Source organism: Bombina bombina, chromosome 4 (assembly GCF_027579735.1).
Source record: "Bombina bombina isolate aBomBom1 chromosome 4, aBomBom1.pri, whole genome shotgun sequence".
In the NCBI taxonomy this organism is placed as follows: Eukaryota; Metazoa; Chordata; class Amphibia; order Anura; family Bombinatoridae; genus Bombina; species Bombina bombina.
This window is the reverse complement of record NC_069502.1, coordinates 258,509,116-258,527,807: the sequence shown is the minus strand read 5'-3', so window position 1 is coordinate 258,527,807 and position 18,692 is coordinate 258,509,116. Positions and strand designations below refer to the sequence as shown.

Below are 18,692 nucleotides of genomic sequence, written 5' to 3'. Positions count from 1 at the left end.
ATCTGCTGTGGCGCCTACCTGACCTCCGAAAACTGACTTGCTGGAAGGAAAGCCCCTGAGAAGCAGGATCCTTGAACAATGCAGTCACAATATCGACTAAGAGGATGAAAACGCGCCAAGAGAAAACGCGGCAAGAGAAAAGCGCTCGTCGCATCAGGGGAAGAGGAGCCCGCCCCTATGACGTCACCATAGTGACTACGGCCCGTCTAAGAAAAAAAACAGAATAAACCGTTAATAAAAGCCCACAAAAAAACATAAGGAGACAAAAAATTAAATATAGCCCCCTTTTCCTGAGCCACCAATAAAACAGTTAATAAACTAAGTCTCTCATCCAAGTCTCACAGAACCCTGTTAGCCTGTTAATAAATCTTCCTGCCTCAGGAAGACAGTATGTCCCAGTTTAAGGTGCTTTATTAATCTTAGTTTGGGTGTCAGGTTCTTAAACAAAGAATAAATGGCACTTACCTGCACCTTCTGTACAACAGGAAGACAGTATCAGGAATGGGAGGAAGTCGCTCCTCACAGGGTCCTGTAAATGACATGACAGAGTAAGCTTACTCAGGCATACAGCATAAAGGGCAGCAAAATGTTAGAAAAGCGCAGTGAGGACCCCCTCACAAGTTCCTAACTGCTTTAAAGCCACCACAGCTCTCCTGAAGAGACTAACGTGGAGTACAGCTATACCCAATTTGTGATGGAAGATCAAAGCAATCCTGCCCTGGCTTCAAAATAAAAAAATCTTGATAGAAGAATCTTAATCAGGACACTTAATTACTTCACCTCCTCCTTGCACTAGAGGCAAAGAGAATGACTGGGGTTTGTGGGAAGGGAAGTGATACTTAACAGCTCTGCTGTGGTGCTCTTTGTCGCCTCCTGCAGGCCAGGAGTGGTATTCCCAACAGTAATTGATGATCCCGTGGACTCACCGTGTCATTAGAAAGAAATAGATCAGTGTCTCTGGAAACACATCCGAAACAAATACTAGCCGATCAACCTCCAGCAAACTTGCTCAAAGTATTGGGGATGATAGAAGACCCACACTAGAAGTTCCATCCCCAGAGGAAACCGATAAACTCAGTGCCTCCAGTTAGCAAAGCAGACAGGGTAAACACAGCTCTACACCAAGAGGCCCACAAAGGAAACAATGACATCATCGATCTGAAAACAGATTGACCCATTAGGCCACAAAATTACCATCTGAGAACCAAACCTATGGACTTGGACAAAATAGCCTCTAAAAACAAAAAACTTGAGGGTGCTCATTAGTCAGAAGAATCGAGACAAGACTTTCTAAAATTATCTGAGATATCACACAAGGTATCAGAACGATAGAGGGCTAGCCCTGACTAAAATTTTACTGACTAAAAGGCAAAGAAAAAAAGGGAAGCCAAAGCCTATCTCTGGACGCCCTGACCTATGCAGATCTCGCAGAACACCTCCTAGACTAGGGATCATACCTCTGAAAACCATCAGACAATCTGCTCAGATAACCAACATTCCCTACCATCGAAAAAGAATGTTAAAGCCTTTGTAATGATGCTCCCAAAGGAACTAAAAACTCTGGACTCCCAAGAGATAACCGAGAGCCCAATACAGAGACCCTCAAAAACAGTCCTCAGGAATAAGAAAAATTAACAACTAATTTTCCGCTTATAACAGCAGAAAGGCAGGAAAACAAAACCTATATAGGAAATATATATCCCACTCTAGAAACAAGAACAAGAAGCATCAGAAAATGCTAATAAGCCAAATAAAAGGTATTCTCTTCAACAGAGAAGACTCCTTCATTAAAAAAAATCAGAGAGAGCATAGGTTGTCTGACACAGGTACCACAAAAAAGGAGGTCAGTGCAGCTGTACTGGATAGATCGAACAGTTTCACTATTAACCTGCATGGAGTGCATATTGAAGGATTGCCTGTGGCTGAGAAAATGGTGTTAACCCACGCCCCGCTCCAGCAGTCAAAATGTTGTGACAAACTACTGAGCTGTTAAGTGTAGTCCCACACAAACTGTCCTAGACTCCATGTGCTCCTCAAAGCATGCCTACATGCACAAATATAACTTATTTATGCACATGCCCAAATGGAAACTCACTCCAAGCAGATTATTCATAAAACATATGCTGGAGATCCCAGAGCTTTCAACATGTATGCACATCAAACAGCGTGCTGTGGCATGCATACAATCATCCTATATTAAAAACGGAGCCGCTGAGGGAAAAACGTATCAGGGCACAATAAAAAAAAAAAAAAAATAATAATAAAAAAAAAAAAAAAAAAAAAAAAAAAAGGACTACCACTTATACTTTCCAAATAAAAAAAAATGCCCTAGAAGAGTTTCCCATCTTGCCTGATCCACTGAAAGCTACCCAGCAATTATGAAAGTCCCTTATCAACAGACAGTAATAAAATCCCACAAATAGACCACAAGCCATGGAAGGAATACGGGAATCCAGGGACTTACCGATCGGAAGTCTTCTGTCGTCCATACAGCTGACTAAGATGCCCAGGTCTGACAGTAGAATTCTCATCCTGACAGGGACCTGTGGAAAAAAGGAAAGCAGTGTAACCAACATTGGTTGCCTGCTGGGGAGAATAGCATAAGTATACTGGAAGGAGGCATGGGAACATTCCCAGCGACACCCAGAAGCTAACATTCACCAAAACTCTACTAAGAGAATTACATGGCTACTAAGAACACCCTTTCTCTTTATTGAAGGGAAACTACCCATTTAGAGCATACAATCCAGAATTGCAGCAGAGCACGTCTCTGTCAACATCCTGTAGATGAAGACAAAGAATAACTGGGGAAGTAGAGGAAGTGGGAGGGATATTTCAATGTTCTGTTTGGGGTGACTGTATGCATTTCCCATAGTGTGTTTTTCATGGACCCTCTTCTCTGCCATTATAAGGAAATCAAAACCACGATTTAAAAATCGGTCTTACTGACTAGTGATTTAAATCGTGATTTACATCAAATCCACCCTAGTATGTGATGAGATGATGATAGATAGAGATGAGGAGATATATAGAGAAATCGTTTAAAAACAACAAAACCAGGGTAAAAAACAGGGGCAATGCAGTTAGGTCTAACGCGTTTCAGCTCTGCAGAGCCGTAGTCATAGACCTCTGATGCATTGCCCTAAAGAACACATACACAAATCCTAATCATTCATTCAATAAAAAACATATGTGCCAACCCTGTGATTAACCCTTTAGTGAGTAACTATTAGGTACATTATTCCTATTATGCTGTATAAGACCTATTATACAATACAAAATCTGTCTCATAACCGATTATATCAAAAGCCTCTCTACATGCAAGGAAGTGGGGAAATACATTCTCATTGATTCTCCTGTATTTAAAGTGCAAAACATCCCACCTGATGATTATTTTGCATGAGACAGTTTGTGCACAAGGACCAAAAAGTTCAAGGAAGTTTATTTCTTAAAGTGAAGCCTATTTGCTAGAAAAAAACTTTGTTAGTTTTGAACTATGTAGTAATCTAGTACATGCTATTTTATGTGTACTACTTATGTTAACCTTTGTAAGTATTATATTTACTAGAGCATTGATCTCCTGAGATCTAGCTTAGTGTCTCTTATTGACATCTATAGTGGAATATTACAATGTCCCTCTATGCAACAAGTGCATCCCATTTAACATAGATTCAATGTGTAAGTAATATCCAAGCAATGAATTAATATTAGTATTAAGACCCTTTTATGACCATTTTTATATTCCAGAGATATTATCAGAGTAATTTATCAAACACCAGACTGGGTCAATATGGCCCTTTCAGTTGCTAATGGTTATCACAAAAAGCCACTGGATATTATTGCCAGAAATTCACTAAGTCAAATTTGGCATTAAATCCATCTGGTAGTCTTGTCTTAAGAGTAAACATCCAATATACCTCCCTTTTGCCAAGATATTTCTCTAGATCACCTCCTTTAGGGGCGAGTGTCACTTTTTCCACAACTGTCCATCTAAGGGACTCAGCTTTTCCGGCATGTGAGAAGCAGAGTGTGAGAGTGTTGCCTCCTCCTGTAGGACGATTTTAATCCTACATGTGAAGGCCTATTGGCTTTCAACATCTTATGAAAGAAAGTATTTTTCTATCACTTTTAGAAGATTGATATTACAGGTTTTATAATTGTATTTCATTGTAAAAATACTAAGAAAATCATTCAACTCACCATTCAGGACCAAAGTTTAGAGTCTGCGTCTCGGCTGTCATAATGCCTTCTGTTTCTTTAATATTTTATAAAGAGAATGAAAATCTGAAGGGAGATTAAAGAGAAATAATGGTAATGAAGATATGAACCCTTTGATTTAATGTTTATTCACAATTTATTTACTTTAGAAAATACAACCATGAAGTTAATCACCTAGCACTAGCACAACAGTTTTAAGCAAATATAAATTGTAGATTCTGTGGAAATTACCAAGCGGTATTAACAGACAGTACGAAAAACTCATATACAGCTGGCGTAATACTAGAAAATATGTTTGCACTGATCGATTCTTAAAAGAGCACTGAAATTGAAGAGTAGGTTTCAGCCTTACCAAGCAACATTAACCCAACTAAAAACTGAAAGCTTTGCATACTGGTAAGACTACAAGATAACATCCGCATTTACAATATAATCTAAAAACTTGAACAAAATTATGTTTAAAGGGACATTATACACACATTTTTTCTTTGCATAAATGTTTTGTAGATGATCTATTTATATAGCCCATACAGTTTTTTTGTTTTTTTAATGTACAGTTTTGCTTATTTTTAAATAACATTGCTCTGATTTTCAGACTCCTAACCAAGCCCCAAAGTTTTATGAGAATACTGATGTATACCTACTCCAGCTTGCTCCTGTTTGTGTAAAGGGTCTTTTCATATGCAAAAGAAGGGGGAGGGGGGAGTGTCTTATTTCCCACTTGCAGTGGGCTTTCCAGCTACCTTTTCCACAGAGCTAAACTGGCAGCTTCTAAGTAAGTTTTTAAACAGTTTTATACTGGATTTTTATATCAGTATCTGTGCATCTTATTCTTTATAGTAGTGTCTATTACATGCAGTTATATGAAAAATGAGTGTATACTGTCCCTTTAAGGTTACTCAAACAAAAAAAATATACAAAAGTCAAACATTCTTACACTACATGAGCTGCAAGTCTCTTAGTAAGTTTTATTCATATTCTCATATTAAAGAAAATTTAAATTTTTAGACTAAATTCCTCTGAAACATACCTGGAAACTAAGCATAAAAAGCCACAGTAGCTCCAAACTAATTGAATTAGAAGAGAAGAGAACATGGTTCTACATGCCCTAAACTTAAAACAAATATTATGAAGGGGCCAGTAAACATGTCCAACACTTAGCCCAGAAATTAAAGCATGACGTAAATAAGTTTTAAATTCTTTCCATTAGTGGGACAAATAGTAATCTCCAGAAAGCAAATAGAATCTTTAAGGACTTATTATGAGGGGCTAAATAATCATTCAAGGGGGAGGGGGGGGGGGGGAATTTGCAGTCCGTTGGAGAAGATTGAAACATTCTGCAGCTAGATTATTTTATAGCACTTAGTCAGAATTTCATAGAAACAAAGTTTTTAAAACAAGCCTCTCAAATTCACAGAAATTAGCAGTAATCAATCTCCCAACTGGTAAAGCCCCAGGTGAAGATGGTCTGACAAATTCTTACTATAAATAGCTCCATTCCTTGGGCAATTACATAACACTATGGACGACACAAACCTCTCTCCCACTCATTCAAAGCACACCTAGTACTTTTCCCAAAACCAGGGAAACACTCAGACATAGCTAAAAAAAAAAAAAACTACAGACCAATATCTCTGCTGGATACATAGGTCAAAATATTTGCAGAAGTTTAGTACTTCGGCTCAGTACCATCATGCTCCATAAAGATCAAGTGGGATTTATCACTTTATGCAAAGCAAATGAAAAAAACGTAAAAGGACCATACAGCTATTAAAGCAAACAGAATCAAAACATACAGAAGCTGCTAGTCTCAAAAGATGCGGAGAAAGCATTCAACTAAGGGCTAGATTTATTATAGCTGAGGCGTAAAGGGGCGCATATACGCGCCCCTGTACGTCTCAGCTCGCCTGTGGCGGGGCGAAATTACCCGCAGGTATTTGGCATTACACACGAGCGCAATTTTGCGCTCGCGTGCATCCCGCCCCCTGCCCGCGCGGGCAGGAGCTGTCAATCTCCTCGGTCGGACTGGACCGAGGAGTTTGAATTTCGCCAGTTTAGAGGTGGCGAAGAGTTTAGGGAAGCAGCGGTCTGGTGACCGTTGCTTAATAAATCACGGCCAGCAAGTTCTTGTGAGAACTTGCTGCCGTAGGGGCTTGATAAATCTAGCCCTATGTATGCTGGGAATTCCTTAAAGCCTCACTGATTAAAATTGGATGTAAGTAAAATATGCTCATAACATGCATTGTCTAGGAGCAAGACTACTAGTTAATGGTGTACTCCCAGACCACTTTGGAATTTCCAAATGAAATTTCCAATGTCCCTCTGTCACCCATGACAAAAATTTGAATTCAAACAAACCCCAAAGGCTCAAGTTGTGAATAAACTGTCTTTGCCTGCTTTTAAGGGACAGTCTACACCAGATTGTTTATTGTTTAAAAAGATAGATAATCCCTTTGTTACCCATTCCCCAGTTTTGCATAACCAACACGGTTATATTAATATACTTTTTACCTCTGATTATCTTTTATCTAAGACTCTGCCGACTGCCCCCTTCTTTTGACAGACATGCATTTTAGCCAAACAGTGCTGACTCCTAGGTAACTCCATGTGCATGAGCACAATGTTATCTATATGGCACACATGAACCAACGCCCTCTAGTTGTGAAAAACTGTCAAAATGCATTTAGTTAAGAGGCGGCCTTCAAGGGCTAAAATGAACATATGACCTACCTAGGTTTATCTTTTAAATAAGAATACCAAGAGTACAAAGCAAAACTGATAAAAGTAAATTGTAAAGTTGTTTAAAATCACATGCCCTATCTGAATCATGAAAGTTTATTTTTTACTAGAATGTCCCTTTAACAGATGAATTGTCCAAATATAAAAAAACATCACCACCATCAGAAAAATCAAAACAATGTGACCCTGCAGATGGCACACCAGACTAATCAAATACTTTGGGATATACCAAGCACCTAACACAAAAATTATTTCAGGCCCACTATGAGAAACAAACAAAACATTCTTTTTGACTTATACTCTTGGGGAACTCATAGGACGATGTTGATAGGTCAAAAATAATAAAAAAGGAAATTTATGCTTACCTGATTAATTGATTTTTTTTCCTACGATACGACGAGTCCACGGATTCATCCTTACTTGTGGGATATTATCCTCCTGCCAACAGGAAGTGGCAAAGAGCACCACAGCAGAGCTGTCTATATAGCTCCTCCCTTGACTCCACCCCCCAGTCATTCGACGAAGGTATAGGAAGAAAAAGGAGAAACTAAAAAGGCGCAGAAGTGACTGAAGTTTGAAAACAAAAATATAATCTGTCTAAAATGACAGGGAGGGCCGTGGACTCGTCGAATCATAGAAGAAATCAATCAGGTAAGCATAAATTTCCTTCTCTTCTACTAGATACGACGAGTCCACGGATTCATCCTTACTTGTGGGATACAATACCAAAGCAACAGGACACGGATGAAAGGGAGGGGACAAGACAAATACCTAAACAGAAGGCACCACTGCTTGAAGAACTTTTCTCCCAAAAATAGCCTCAGAAAAAGCAAAAGTATCAAATTTGTAAAATTTGGAAAAGGTATGAAGGGAGGACCAAGTCGCAGCCTTACAAATCTGTTCAACAGAAGCATCGTTTTTAAAAGCCCATGTGGAAGCCAATGCTCTAGTAAAATGATCTGTAATTTTTTTCAGGAGGCTGCTGTCCAGCAGTCTCGTATGCCAAACGGATGATGCTTTTCAGCCAAAAAGAAAGGAGGTAGCCGTAGCTTTTTGACCCCTACGCTTTCCAGAATAAACGAATAGAGAAGATGTTTGAAGGAAACCCTTGGTCGCTTGTAAGTAAAACTTCAAGGCACGTACCACGTCCAAGTTATGCAACAGACGCTCCTTCTTAGGAGGATTAGGACACAAAGAAGGAACAAATTCCCGATTAATATTCTTATTTGAAACAACCTTAGGAAGGAATCCAGGTTTAGTACGCAAAACCACCTTATCAGAATGGAATATAAGATAAGGCGAGTCACATTGTAACGCAGAAAGCTCAGAAACTCTTTGAGCAGAAGAGATAGCAACTAAAAACAAAACTTTCCAAGATAAAAGCTTAATATCTATGGAATGCATGGGTTCAAACGGAACCCCTTGAAGAAAATTGAGAACTAAATTCAAACTCCATGGCGGAGCAACAGGTTTAAACACAGGCTTGATTTTGACTAAAGCCTGACAAAAAGACTGAACGTCTGGGACATCCGCCAGACGCTTGTGTAGTAAAATTGACAAAGCAGAAATTTGTCCCTTTAAGGAACTAGCTGATAATCCCTTCTCCAATCCTTCTTGGAGAAAGGACAAAATCCTAGGAATCCTAACCCTACTCCATGAGTAGCCCTTGGATTCACACCAATAAAGATATTTACGCCATATCTTATGGTAAATTTTCCTAGTGACAGGCTTGCAAGCCTGAATCAAGGTATCAATGACCGGCTCAGAGAATCCACGCTTAGATAAAATCAAGCATTCAATCTCCAGGCAGTCAGCTGCAGAGAATTTAGATATGGATGTTGGAACGGATCTTGGATTAGAAGGTCCTGTCTCAGTGGCAGTTTCCACGGTGGCAGAGATGACATTTCCACTAGATCTGAATACCAAGTCCTGCGTGGCCACGAAGGCGCTATCAGGATTACCGAAGCCCTCTCGTGTTTGATTCTGGCAATCAGACAAGGTAGGAGAGGAAAAGGAGGAAACACATAAGCCAGGTTGAACGACCAAGGTACTGCTAGAGCATCTATCAGTACTGCTTGGGGATCCCTTGATCTGGACCCGTAACAAGGAAGTTTGGCATTCTGACGAGATGCCATCAGATCCAATTCCGGTGTGCCCCATTGACTGATCAATGCCGCAAACATCTCCGGATGGAGCTCCCACTCCCCCAGGTGAAAAGTCTGACGACTTAGAAAATCCGCTTCCCAGTTCTCTACTCCTGGGATATAGATTGCTGATAGATGGCAAGAGTGAGTCTCTGACCATCGAATTATCTTGGAAACTTCTGTCATCGTTAGAGAACCCTTTGTTCCCCCTTGATGATTGATATATGCTACAGTCGTGATATTGTCCGACTGGAATCTTATGAATTTGGCCAAAGCCAACTGAGGTCACGCTTGAAGCGCGTTGAATATTGCTCTCAGTTCCAGAATATTTATTGGTAGTAGGGACTCCTCCTGAGTCCAAACACCCTGAGTCTTCAGGGAATTCCAGACTGCACCCCAGCCCAAGAGGCTGGCGTCTGTCGTCACTATGACCCATGCTGGCCTGCGGAAGCACATTCCCTGGGACAGATGATCCTGTGACAACCACCAAAGAAGAGAGAGTCTCTGGTCTCTAGATCCAGATTTATCTGAGGAGATAAATCCACATAATCCCCATTCCACTGTCTGAGCATGCACAGCTGCAGTGGTCTGAGATGTAAGCGAGCAAACGGAACAATGTCCATTGCTGCTACCATTAACCCAATGACCTCCATACACTGCGCCACTGATGGCTGAGGAATGAAATGAAGTGCTCAGCAAGAAGTTAGGATCTTTGACTTTCTGACCTCAGTCAGAAAAATTTTCATGTCTACCGAGTCTATCAGAGTTCCTAGGAATGGAACTCTTGTCAGTGGAACTAGTGAACTCTTTTGTATGTTCACCTTCTACCCGTGAGTTCTTAGAAAAGCCAACACGATGTCCGTGCGAGATTTGGCTAGATGGTAAGTTGATGCCTGAATCAAAATATCGTCCAGATAGGGCGCCACTGCTATGCCCCGCGGCCTTAGAACCGCCAGAAGGGACCCTAGCACCTTTGTGAAGATTCTGGGAGCTGTGGCCAACCCGAAAGGAAGGGCCACAAACTGGTAGTGTTTTTGTCCAGGAAGGCGAACCTGAGAAACTGGTGATGATCTTTGTGGATAGGAATGTGAAGATACGCATCCTTCAAATCCACGGTGGTCATATATTGACCTTCCTGGATCATTGGTAAAATTGTTTGTATGGTCTCCATCTTGAACGATGGGACTCTGAGAAATTTGTTTAGGCATTTGAGATCTAAAATCGGTCTGAAAGTTCCCTCTTTTTTGGGAACCACGAACAGATTTGAGTAAAACCCCTGCCCCTGTTCTAGATTTGGAACTGGGCAGATTACACCCATGGTATATAGGTCTTCTACACAGCGTAAGAACACCTCTCTTTTTGTCTGGTCTACAGAAACGGGAAAGATGAAATCTCCCTCTTGGGAGAAAATCCTTGAATTCTAGTCGATACCCCTGGGTCACGATTTCTAATGCCCAGGGATCCTGAACGTCCATTGCCCAAGCCTGAGCGAAGAGAGAAAGTCTGCCCCCTACTAGATCCGGTCCCAGATCGGGGGCTGCCCCTTCATGCTGTCTTGGTACCAGCAGTGGGCTTCTTGGCCTGTTTACCTTTATTCCAGGCCTGGTTAGGTCTCCAGACTGACTTGGATTGTGCCAAATTCCCCACCTGCTTTGTGGCAGGGGAGGAAGTAGAGGGTCCACCTTTAAAGTTTCGAAAGGAACGAAAATTATTTTGTTTAGCCCTCATTTTAACAGTCTTGTCCTGAGGAAGGGCATGACCTTTACCTCCAGTAATGTCAGAAATGATTTCCTTTAGTTCAGGCCCGAATAGGGTCTTACCTTTAAAAGGAATAGCTAAAAAGACTTAAGCCATAACGCTCTACGCGCTAGAATGGCAAAGCCTGCATTTTTTGCCGCTAATTTAGCCATTTGAAAAGCGGTATCGGTAATAAAAGAATTAGCTAGCTTGAGAGCCCTAATTCTATCCAGAATATCATCTAATGGGGCCTCAACTAGTGTTATTGCGAACCTAAAAATTTCGGTTTGCGAATGGCGGACTTGAACTTCCGCAACTGTTCGCGAACGGGCGAACCGCCATTGACTTCAATAGGCAGGCGAACTTTAAAACCAACAGGGACTCTTTCTGGCCACAATAGTGATGGAAAAGTTGTTTCAAGGGGACTAAGACCTGGACTGTGGCATGCCGGAGGGGGATCCATGGCAAAACTCCCATGGAAAATTACATAGTTGATGCAGAGTCTGGTTTTAATCCATAAAGGGCATAAATCACCTAACATTCCTAAATAGTTTGGAATAACGTGCTTTAAAAAATCAGGTATGATGTTGTATCGATCAGGTAGTGTAAGGGTTACGCCCGCTTCACAGTGACAGACCAAACTCCCCGTTTAAAGGGACAGTCTACATCAGAATTTTTATTGTTTTAAAAGATAATCCCTTTATTACCCATTTCCCAGTTTTGCATAACTAACATTTATAATAATATACTTTTAACCTATGTGATTATCTTGTATCTAAGACTCTGCAAACTGCCCCTTTTTTCAGTTCTTTTGACAGACTTGCAGTCTAGCCAATCAGTGCCTGCTTACAGATAACTTCTCGTGCACAAGCACAGTGTTATCTATATGAAATACGTGAACACCCTCTGATGTTTCGCAGTCAAAAAAGTTTGTTTGTTTTTTTAAATTTACACTACTGTTACAACAGATATGAGTGGTGGCACTTAGCAAGTGGGCCTGGCACACACGCTGGCAGGCAGGCAGGCAACTGCTATTAGATTACACTAGCAGACTGATGTTTCACAATCAAAAAAAAAAAAAAAAAAAGGACTGATGTTCTAGCCCTAAAAAGGGCTTTTTGGGGTGCTGTCCTTACAGCAGAGATCAGATGAGTCCTTCAGGACTGTAGTGGACACTGAATACAGTAGCCTAGCTATCAATTTCCCTATGAAATCAGCAGTAGCTACACTGTCCCTCCTCTCACTCACAATGCAGATTCCGAATTAATCTAAAATGGCTGCTGTCCAGGAGCTGGGAGGGTCTGGGAGGGAGTGTCTGCTGCTGATTGGTTGAAGTGTCTGCAGACTGAGATACAGGGTCAAAGTTTACTCGATGACGAATAGGGGGCGGATCGAACATCGCATATGTTCGCCCGCCGCTGCGAACAAGCTATGTTCGCCGGCGAACAATTCGCAACATCACTAGTCTCAACCTGAAGAGCCTCCTCCAGAGCCTCGAACCAAAAAGAAGCTGCAGTAGTTACAGGAACAATGCACGCTATAGGTTATAGAAGAAAACCCTGATGAATAAACAATTTCTTTAGAAGACCCTCTGATTTTTTATCCATAGGATCTTTGAAAGCACAACTGTCCTCAATAGGTATAGTTGTACACTTAGCCAGGGTAGAAATAGCACCCTCCACCTTAGGGACCGTCTGCCAGGAATCCCGAATGGTGTCAGATATGGGAAACATTTTCTTAAAAGTAAGAGGGGGAGACAACGGAATGCCTGGTCTATCCCATTCCTTAGTAATGTCTGAAATCCTTTTAGGGACTGGAAAAACAGTGTAAGTAGGGACCTCTAGATATTTATCCATTTTATACAATTTCTCTGGTGGTATTACCCTTCACCCTATAGCGCTATGAGCGGTACTGGATTTAGCTGGACAATGAACAGTGACATAACGAGCATTTTAAAAATACTTTCCCCCCCCCTTTCTGCCCAGCTGTCTTTCAACTACTAGCGCGACTGTCAGTGCCGTGCAAGCAGATTTGACTGGGTGCATGGAGAATGGAATGTTCTCTACTAATTGGTAAAGTCAGTTTTTGGAGCATTAATATCATCCAGAAAAATTGTGCACTGCTCTATATTGTTATGATAGGCAGCTTGCTCGTGTACATTGTGCTGAAGTACTGCAGAGGACCCTGGAGTACGTCAGCATAATGTACGTGAGCAAGCTGCCTACCATAAACTATATACTTCATTCATACACAGAGAAGAAACACACACCGCTCAAGCAGGATGTCTTCCCACGCAGACAACTTTAGGGGTGGGAAGTAGCAACTGACAAGGAAAAGACCAAGAGTCATGGAGATAAGGGGAGGTCTTTGAATGCATTTAACAGAAAGAACCTCCCCTCTCTACCCTCCTTTCCCGTGTGTGCGCATATGTGAAAGGCAATTTGACATTTTTTATTATTGCTTCTTTTATCCTGATTAAAATGTCAGGTCACCGCTCGGGCTGGTAACTTAAAAATTTTACTTGCCCGCAAGAAATTTAGGTTGCCATTGGCAACCGGACCTGTCTATTCATATGCCCTGCGTATATGCATTTGTGATTAGCTGACGGCTGTCACATGATGTAGTGGGAGTGGAAATAGACAAAACTTTGAAATTTATCAGAAAAAAAATATACTACTCATTTGAAGTTCAGATTAAGTGCTATTGTATTATCTTATCATGCATTTGCTGATTATGCCAATATACTGTATTTACTGGTCCTTTAACTCTGGTCCTTAGAAATACCAGACGCGAAACTATCATGGTTCTAAAAAAGTTACCACTGAATTCTAACTTTTTAAAATTATTCTAAACATATCTATGTATAAAATACATTTTCTAGCTGCTAAAATAATGTAGCTTGCAAATCAATATTCGTACAGGCTCTTAGATAAAGTTTCTCAAACCCTACTTAAAAGGAAAGTCTACTCCAGAATTTATAGTGTTTCAAAAGATAGATAATCCCTTTATTACCCATTCCCCAGTTTTGCATAACCAACAATTGATATACTTTTTACCTCTGTGATTAACTTGTATCTAAGCCTCTGCAGACTGCTCCCTTATTTCAGTTCTTTTGACAGACTTGCATTTTAGCCAATAGGTGCTGATTTACTTATAATTGTGTAAGTGAGCACAGTTTTATCTATATGACACATTAACTAGCACTGTCTTGCAGTGAAAAGCCAATAAAATGCACTTAACCCCTTAATGACCACAGCACTTTTCCATTTTCTGTCCGTTTGGGACCAAGGCTATTTTTACATTTTTGCGGTGTTTGTGTTTAGCTGTAATTTTCCTTACTCATTTACTGTACCCACACATTATATATCGTTTTTCTCGCCATTAAATGAACTATCAAAAAATACCATTATTTTCATCATATCTTATAATTTACTATAAAAAAAATTTAAAAAAATTATGAAAAATGGAAAAAAAACAACACTTTTTCTAACTTTGACCCCCAAAATCTGTTACACATCTACAACCACCAAAAAACACCCATGCTAAATAGTTTCTAAATTTTGTCCTGAGTTTAGAAATACCCAATGTTAACATGTTCTTTGCTTTTTTTGCAAGTTATAGGGCAATAAATACAAGTAGCACTTTGCTATTTCCAAACCACTTTTTTTCAAAACCAGCGCTAGTTACATTGGATCACTGAAATCTTTCAGGAATCCCTGAATATTCCTTGACGTGTATATTTTTTTAGAAGACATCCCAAAGTATTGATCTAGGCCCATTTTGGTATATTTCATGCCACCCTTTCACTGCTAAATGCGATAAAATTAAAAGAATTGTTCACTTTTTCACAAACTTTAGGTTTCTCACTGAAATTATTTACAAACAATTTGTGTAATTGTGGCATAAATGGTTGTAAATGCTTCTCTGGGATCCCCTTTGATCAGAAATAACAGGCATATATTGCTTTGGCATTGCTTTTTGGTAATTAGAAGCCCGCTAAATGCTGCTGCACATCACACGTGTATTATGTCTAGCAGTAAAGGGGTTAATAAGGTAGCTTTTAGGGAGCTTGCAGGGTTAATTTTAGCTTTAGTGTAGAGATCAGTCTAAGACCTGACACATCACACCCCCTGATCCGTCCCAAAAAGCTCCCTTCCCTCCCCACAATTGTAGAAGTAGCGGTTCCCACCCGCTCCCTCCCCCCGCGTCAGTACACCCCCAGGCTACCTCCGCCCACGTCATAGGGCTCATCGATGGCCACCCACCCACGATACCGGCCATCAATATCTGGTGCAGAGAGGGCCACAGAGTGACTCTCTCTGCATCGGATGGCAAAGGGGTGTTATTGCAGGATGCCTCTATCTCGAGGCATCATTGCAATAAGCGAAAAGCGGCTTGAAGCAATCAGGATCGCTTCCACCGCTTTCCCAGACCGACGACGTACCCACCCTGCACATCATCGGTCATTAGGGGGTTAAAGGGACACAAAAACCACATTTTTTTTCTTTCATGATTTAGGTATAACATACAATTTTAAACAACTTTCCAGTTTACTTCTATTATCAAATTTGCTTAATCCTCTTGGTATGCTTTGTTGAAGTGCACTACTGGTTGCTGACTGAACACATGGGTGAGCCAATGAAAATCGGTATATATATATGCAGCCACCAATCAGCAGCTAGAACCTAGGTTCTTTTCTGTTCCTGAGCTTTCCTAGATAAACCATTCAGCAAAGGGAAACAAGAGAAGGAAGCAAAATAGAAGTAAATTGGTAAGTTGTTTAAAATTGTATTCTCTATCTTAATCATGAAATAATTTTTTTGGGTTTCATGTCCCTTTAAAGGCAACCTGCAATTGTTGCCGACTCATAAATACATAAATAACGCAAAGGGAGTGAACACAATGTTATCTATGGCACACGTGAACTAGCGCTGTCTAGCTGCGAAAAACTGTCAAAATGCACTGGGAGAAAAGGCGGCCTTCAAGGGCTTAAAAAATTAGCATTTGAGACTACCTAGGTTTAGCGTTTAACAAAGAAAAGTTGATAAAGTAAATAAGAGGTCGTTGAAAATTGCATGCCCTATCTGAATCATGAAAGTTTAATTTTGACTAGATTGTCACTTTAACACTCTAAATAGTCATGAACCAGAAATGACATTCTGTGCTCTGTGGATTTGTAAAGCCCTGCTACAATACACCAGGCTCAAAAAAAACCTGAAGGTTCCTCTACCACCATAACATTTGGAAGATCTGGGCAACCCATGACACATCCCTATAATGTTGCCATTATGCTCCCAGTCCAGACTTGGCAGCCACAGACAGCTTTCACATCTATAGTAAAAGTTGATTGCCATGTTGTGTGCTGCAAGGCATACCGCGTGCTGTAGTGATACCCAGGTACAGAAATGGGTGGGGTGTTAAATGTTGTAGAGGACTAGGCAAATGACACTTTATGAAGCTGATTGTAGGCCGTGACTTCAGGGCAAGGAACTACAGGAAATGAGAGAATACAGTGTAAGGGAGGCTAGAGTCTTGGGGCAGGTTTAACTCACTATATTGCATATCACTGTACTGCACTTCCACAGGTCTCCTCAGGTCATAGAAAACCCTGAAGCAAGCATACTCTAACAAAATAGTTCTATTGATATCTTTATTTGAATGTAAGCCTAGGATACAGCCCATTTTTGGTTCAGCACCTGGGTAGCGCTTGCTGAATGGTGACTACATTTAAACACCAATCAGAAAAAGCTACCCAGGTGCTGAACCAAAAATGGGCCAGCTCCTATGCTTACATTCTTGCTTTTTAAAATAAAGATAACAAGAGAACGAAGAAAAATTAATAGGAGTAAATTAGAAAGATGCTTAAAAACAGAATTTATGCTTACCTGATAAATTACTTTCTCTTACGGTGTATCCAGTCCACGGATTCATCCTTACTTGTGGGATATTCTCAATCCCTACAGGAAGTGGCAAAGAGAGCACACAGCAAAGCTGTCCATATAGCTCCCCTCAGGCTCCGCCCCCACAGTCATTCGACCGACGGTTAGGAGAAAAAGGAGAAACTATAGGGTGCAGTGATGACTGTAGTTTACTAAAATAAATTTGAACCTGACTTAATTGCCAGGGCGGGCCGTGGACTGGATACCCCGTAAGAGAAAGTAATTTATCAGGTAAGCATAAATTCTGTTTTCTCTTACATGGTGTATCCAGTCCACGGATTCATCCTTTCTTGTGGGATACCAATACCAAAGCTTTAGGACACGGATGAAGGTCAGGTAACCTAAACGGAAGGCACCACTGCTTGCAAAACCTCTCTCCCAAAAATAGCCTCTGAAGAAGCAAAAGTATCGAATTTGTAAAATTTGGCAAATGTATGCAGTGAAGACCAAGTCGCTGCCTTACAAATCTGTTCAATAGAAGCCTTATTCTTGAAAGCCCATGTGGAAGCCACAGCTCTGGTAGAATGAGCTGTAATTCGTTCAGGAGGCTGCCATCCAGCAGTCTCATAAGCCAATCGGATGATGCTTGTCAGCCAGAAGGAAAGAGAGGTAGCAGTCGCTTTCTGACCTCTCCTCTTACCAGAATACACAACAAACAAGGATGATGTTTGTGTGAAATCTTTAGTTGCTTTTAAATAGAATTTTAAAGCACGAAACACATCAAGATTGTGCAACAGTCGTTCCGTCTTAGAAACTGGATTAGGTAACAGAGAAGGAACAAGGATTTCCTGGTTAATATTCTTATTAGAAACCACTTTTGGAAGGAAACCAGGTTCGGTACGCAAAACAACCTTATCTGCATGGAACACCAGGTAGGGTGAATTACACTGCAAAGCAGACAATTCAGAAACTCTTCGAGCAGAAGAAATAGCTACTAAAAAAAAAAAACTTTACAAGATAATAACTTAATATCTATGGAATGCAAAGGTTCAAACGGAACCTCTTGAAGAACTGAAAGAACTATATTTAGACTCCATGGTGGAGCCACAGGTCTGTAGACAGGCTTGATTCTAACTAGAGCCTGTGCAACCGCCTGGACGTCTGGTATAGCTGCCAGACGCTTGTGTAACAGGATAGACAGAGCAGATATCTGTCCCTTTAAGGAACTAGCTGACAGACCTTTCTCCAAACCTTCTTGGAGAAAAGACAATATCCTTGGAATCCTAACCTTACTCCACGAGTAACCCTTGTATTCAAGATACAGAAATAATAAGGGAGGCGCTTAAAGCCAAAAGGTATCAACACTTAAAAACAATTTAATAAAAGCATATACATAAACAGTGATACATATATAAAGGGACGTCTCCCCAACCTTAAATAAAGCTGTTATTAAAGCTATAATCTAAAATGAAAAGATTGATAAAAAATTCCACAGATGTTAAAACAATAATAATCAGAAGTGCCTACGTGGTAATTAATACAAACGTTAAAGTCTTATCTCCAAAGAAACGAATCAGTAGTCAATGTCCGTAACTGAATAATACCACCAAGCTGCCTTAAAAAGTAAAACCGTAGCTGCCAAATGTGAGGTGTAAAGTCAGTTTGAAATCCAAAGCTCTCTTACTATGTAAGATAATTCTATGCCAAAACCATGTACTTTACCAGATAAAGATTCGTCAAGTGAAGATCTTTCCCCCTCGCCCGGTCCTCACCTCGAGCGGGGCTAACTGCAACTTTGGCGTCTGATGTCACAGAAAGGAGTTCCGGCTATTATTAAGATCTTGATAAAGCCCACAGGTGGGCGAAACGCGTCGTATGTGCTGGCATTGTTGTTGTTATTTATCCACTTGGATAACTACTCTATCTTTGGAATCTCATTTAATAACCCGGGTTATATTATTGGAACAATTTCTCT

The 18,692-nt window shown here is 40.6% G+C and overlaps 1 protein-coding gene across 1 annotated transcript in view; it reads right to left on the bottom strand.

Annotated features, from left to right (window-relative positions):
- LOC128656178 (GRB10-interacting GYF protein 2) overlaps nucleotides 1-18,692 on the bottom strand; it is a 131,426-nt gene that overhangs the window by 100,365 nt on the left and 12,369 nt on the right. The window contains exon 2 of the mRNA XM_053709924.1: nucleotides 4,201-4,284. Within this exon, the coding sequence (XP_053565899.1) occupies nucleotides 4,201-4,241 (41 nt within the window). The 5' untranslated portion in view covers nucleotides 4,242-4,284. The remainder of the gene's footprint in view (nucleotides 1-4,200; nucleotides 4,285-18,692) is intronic.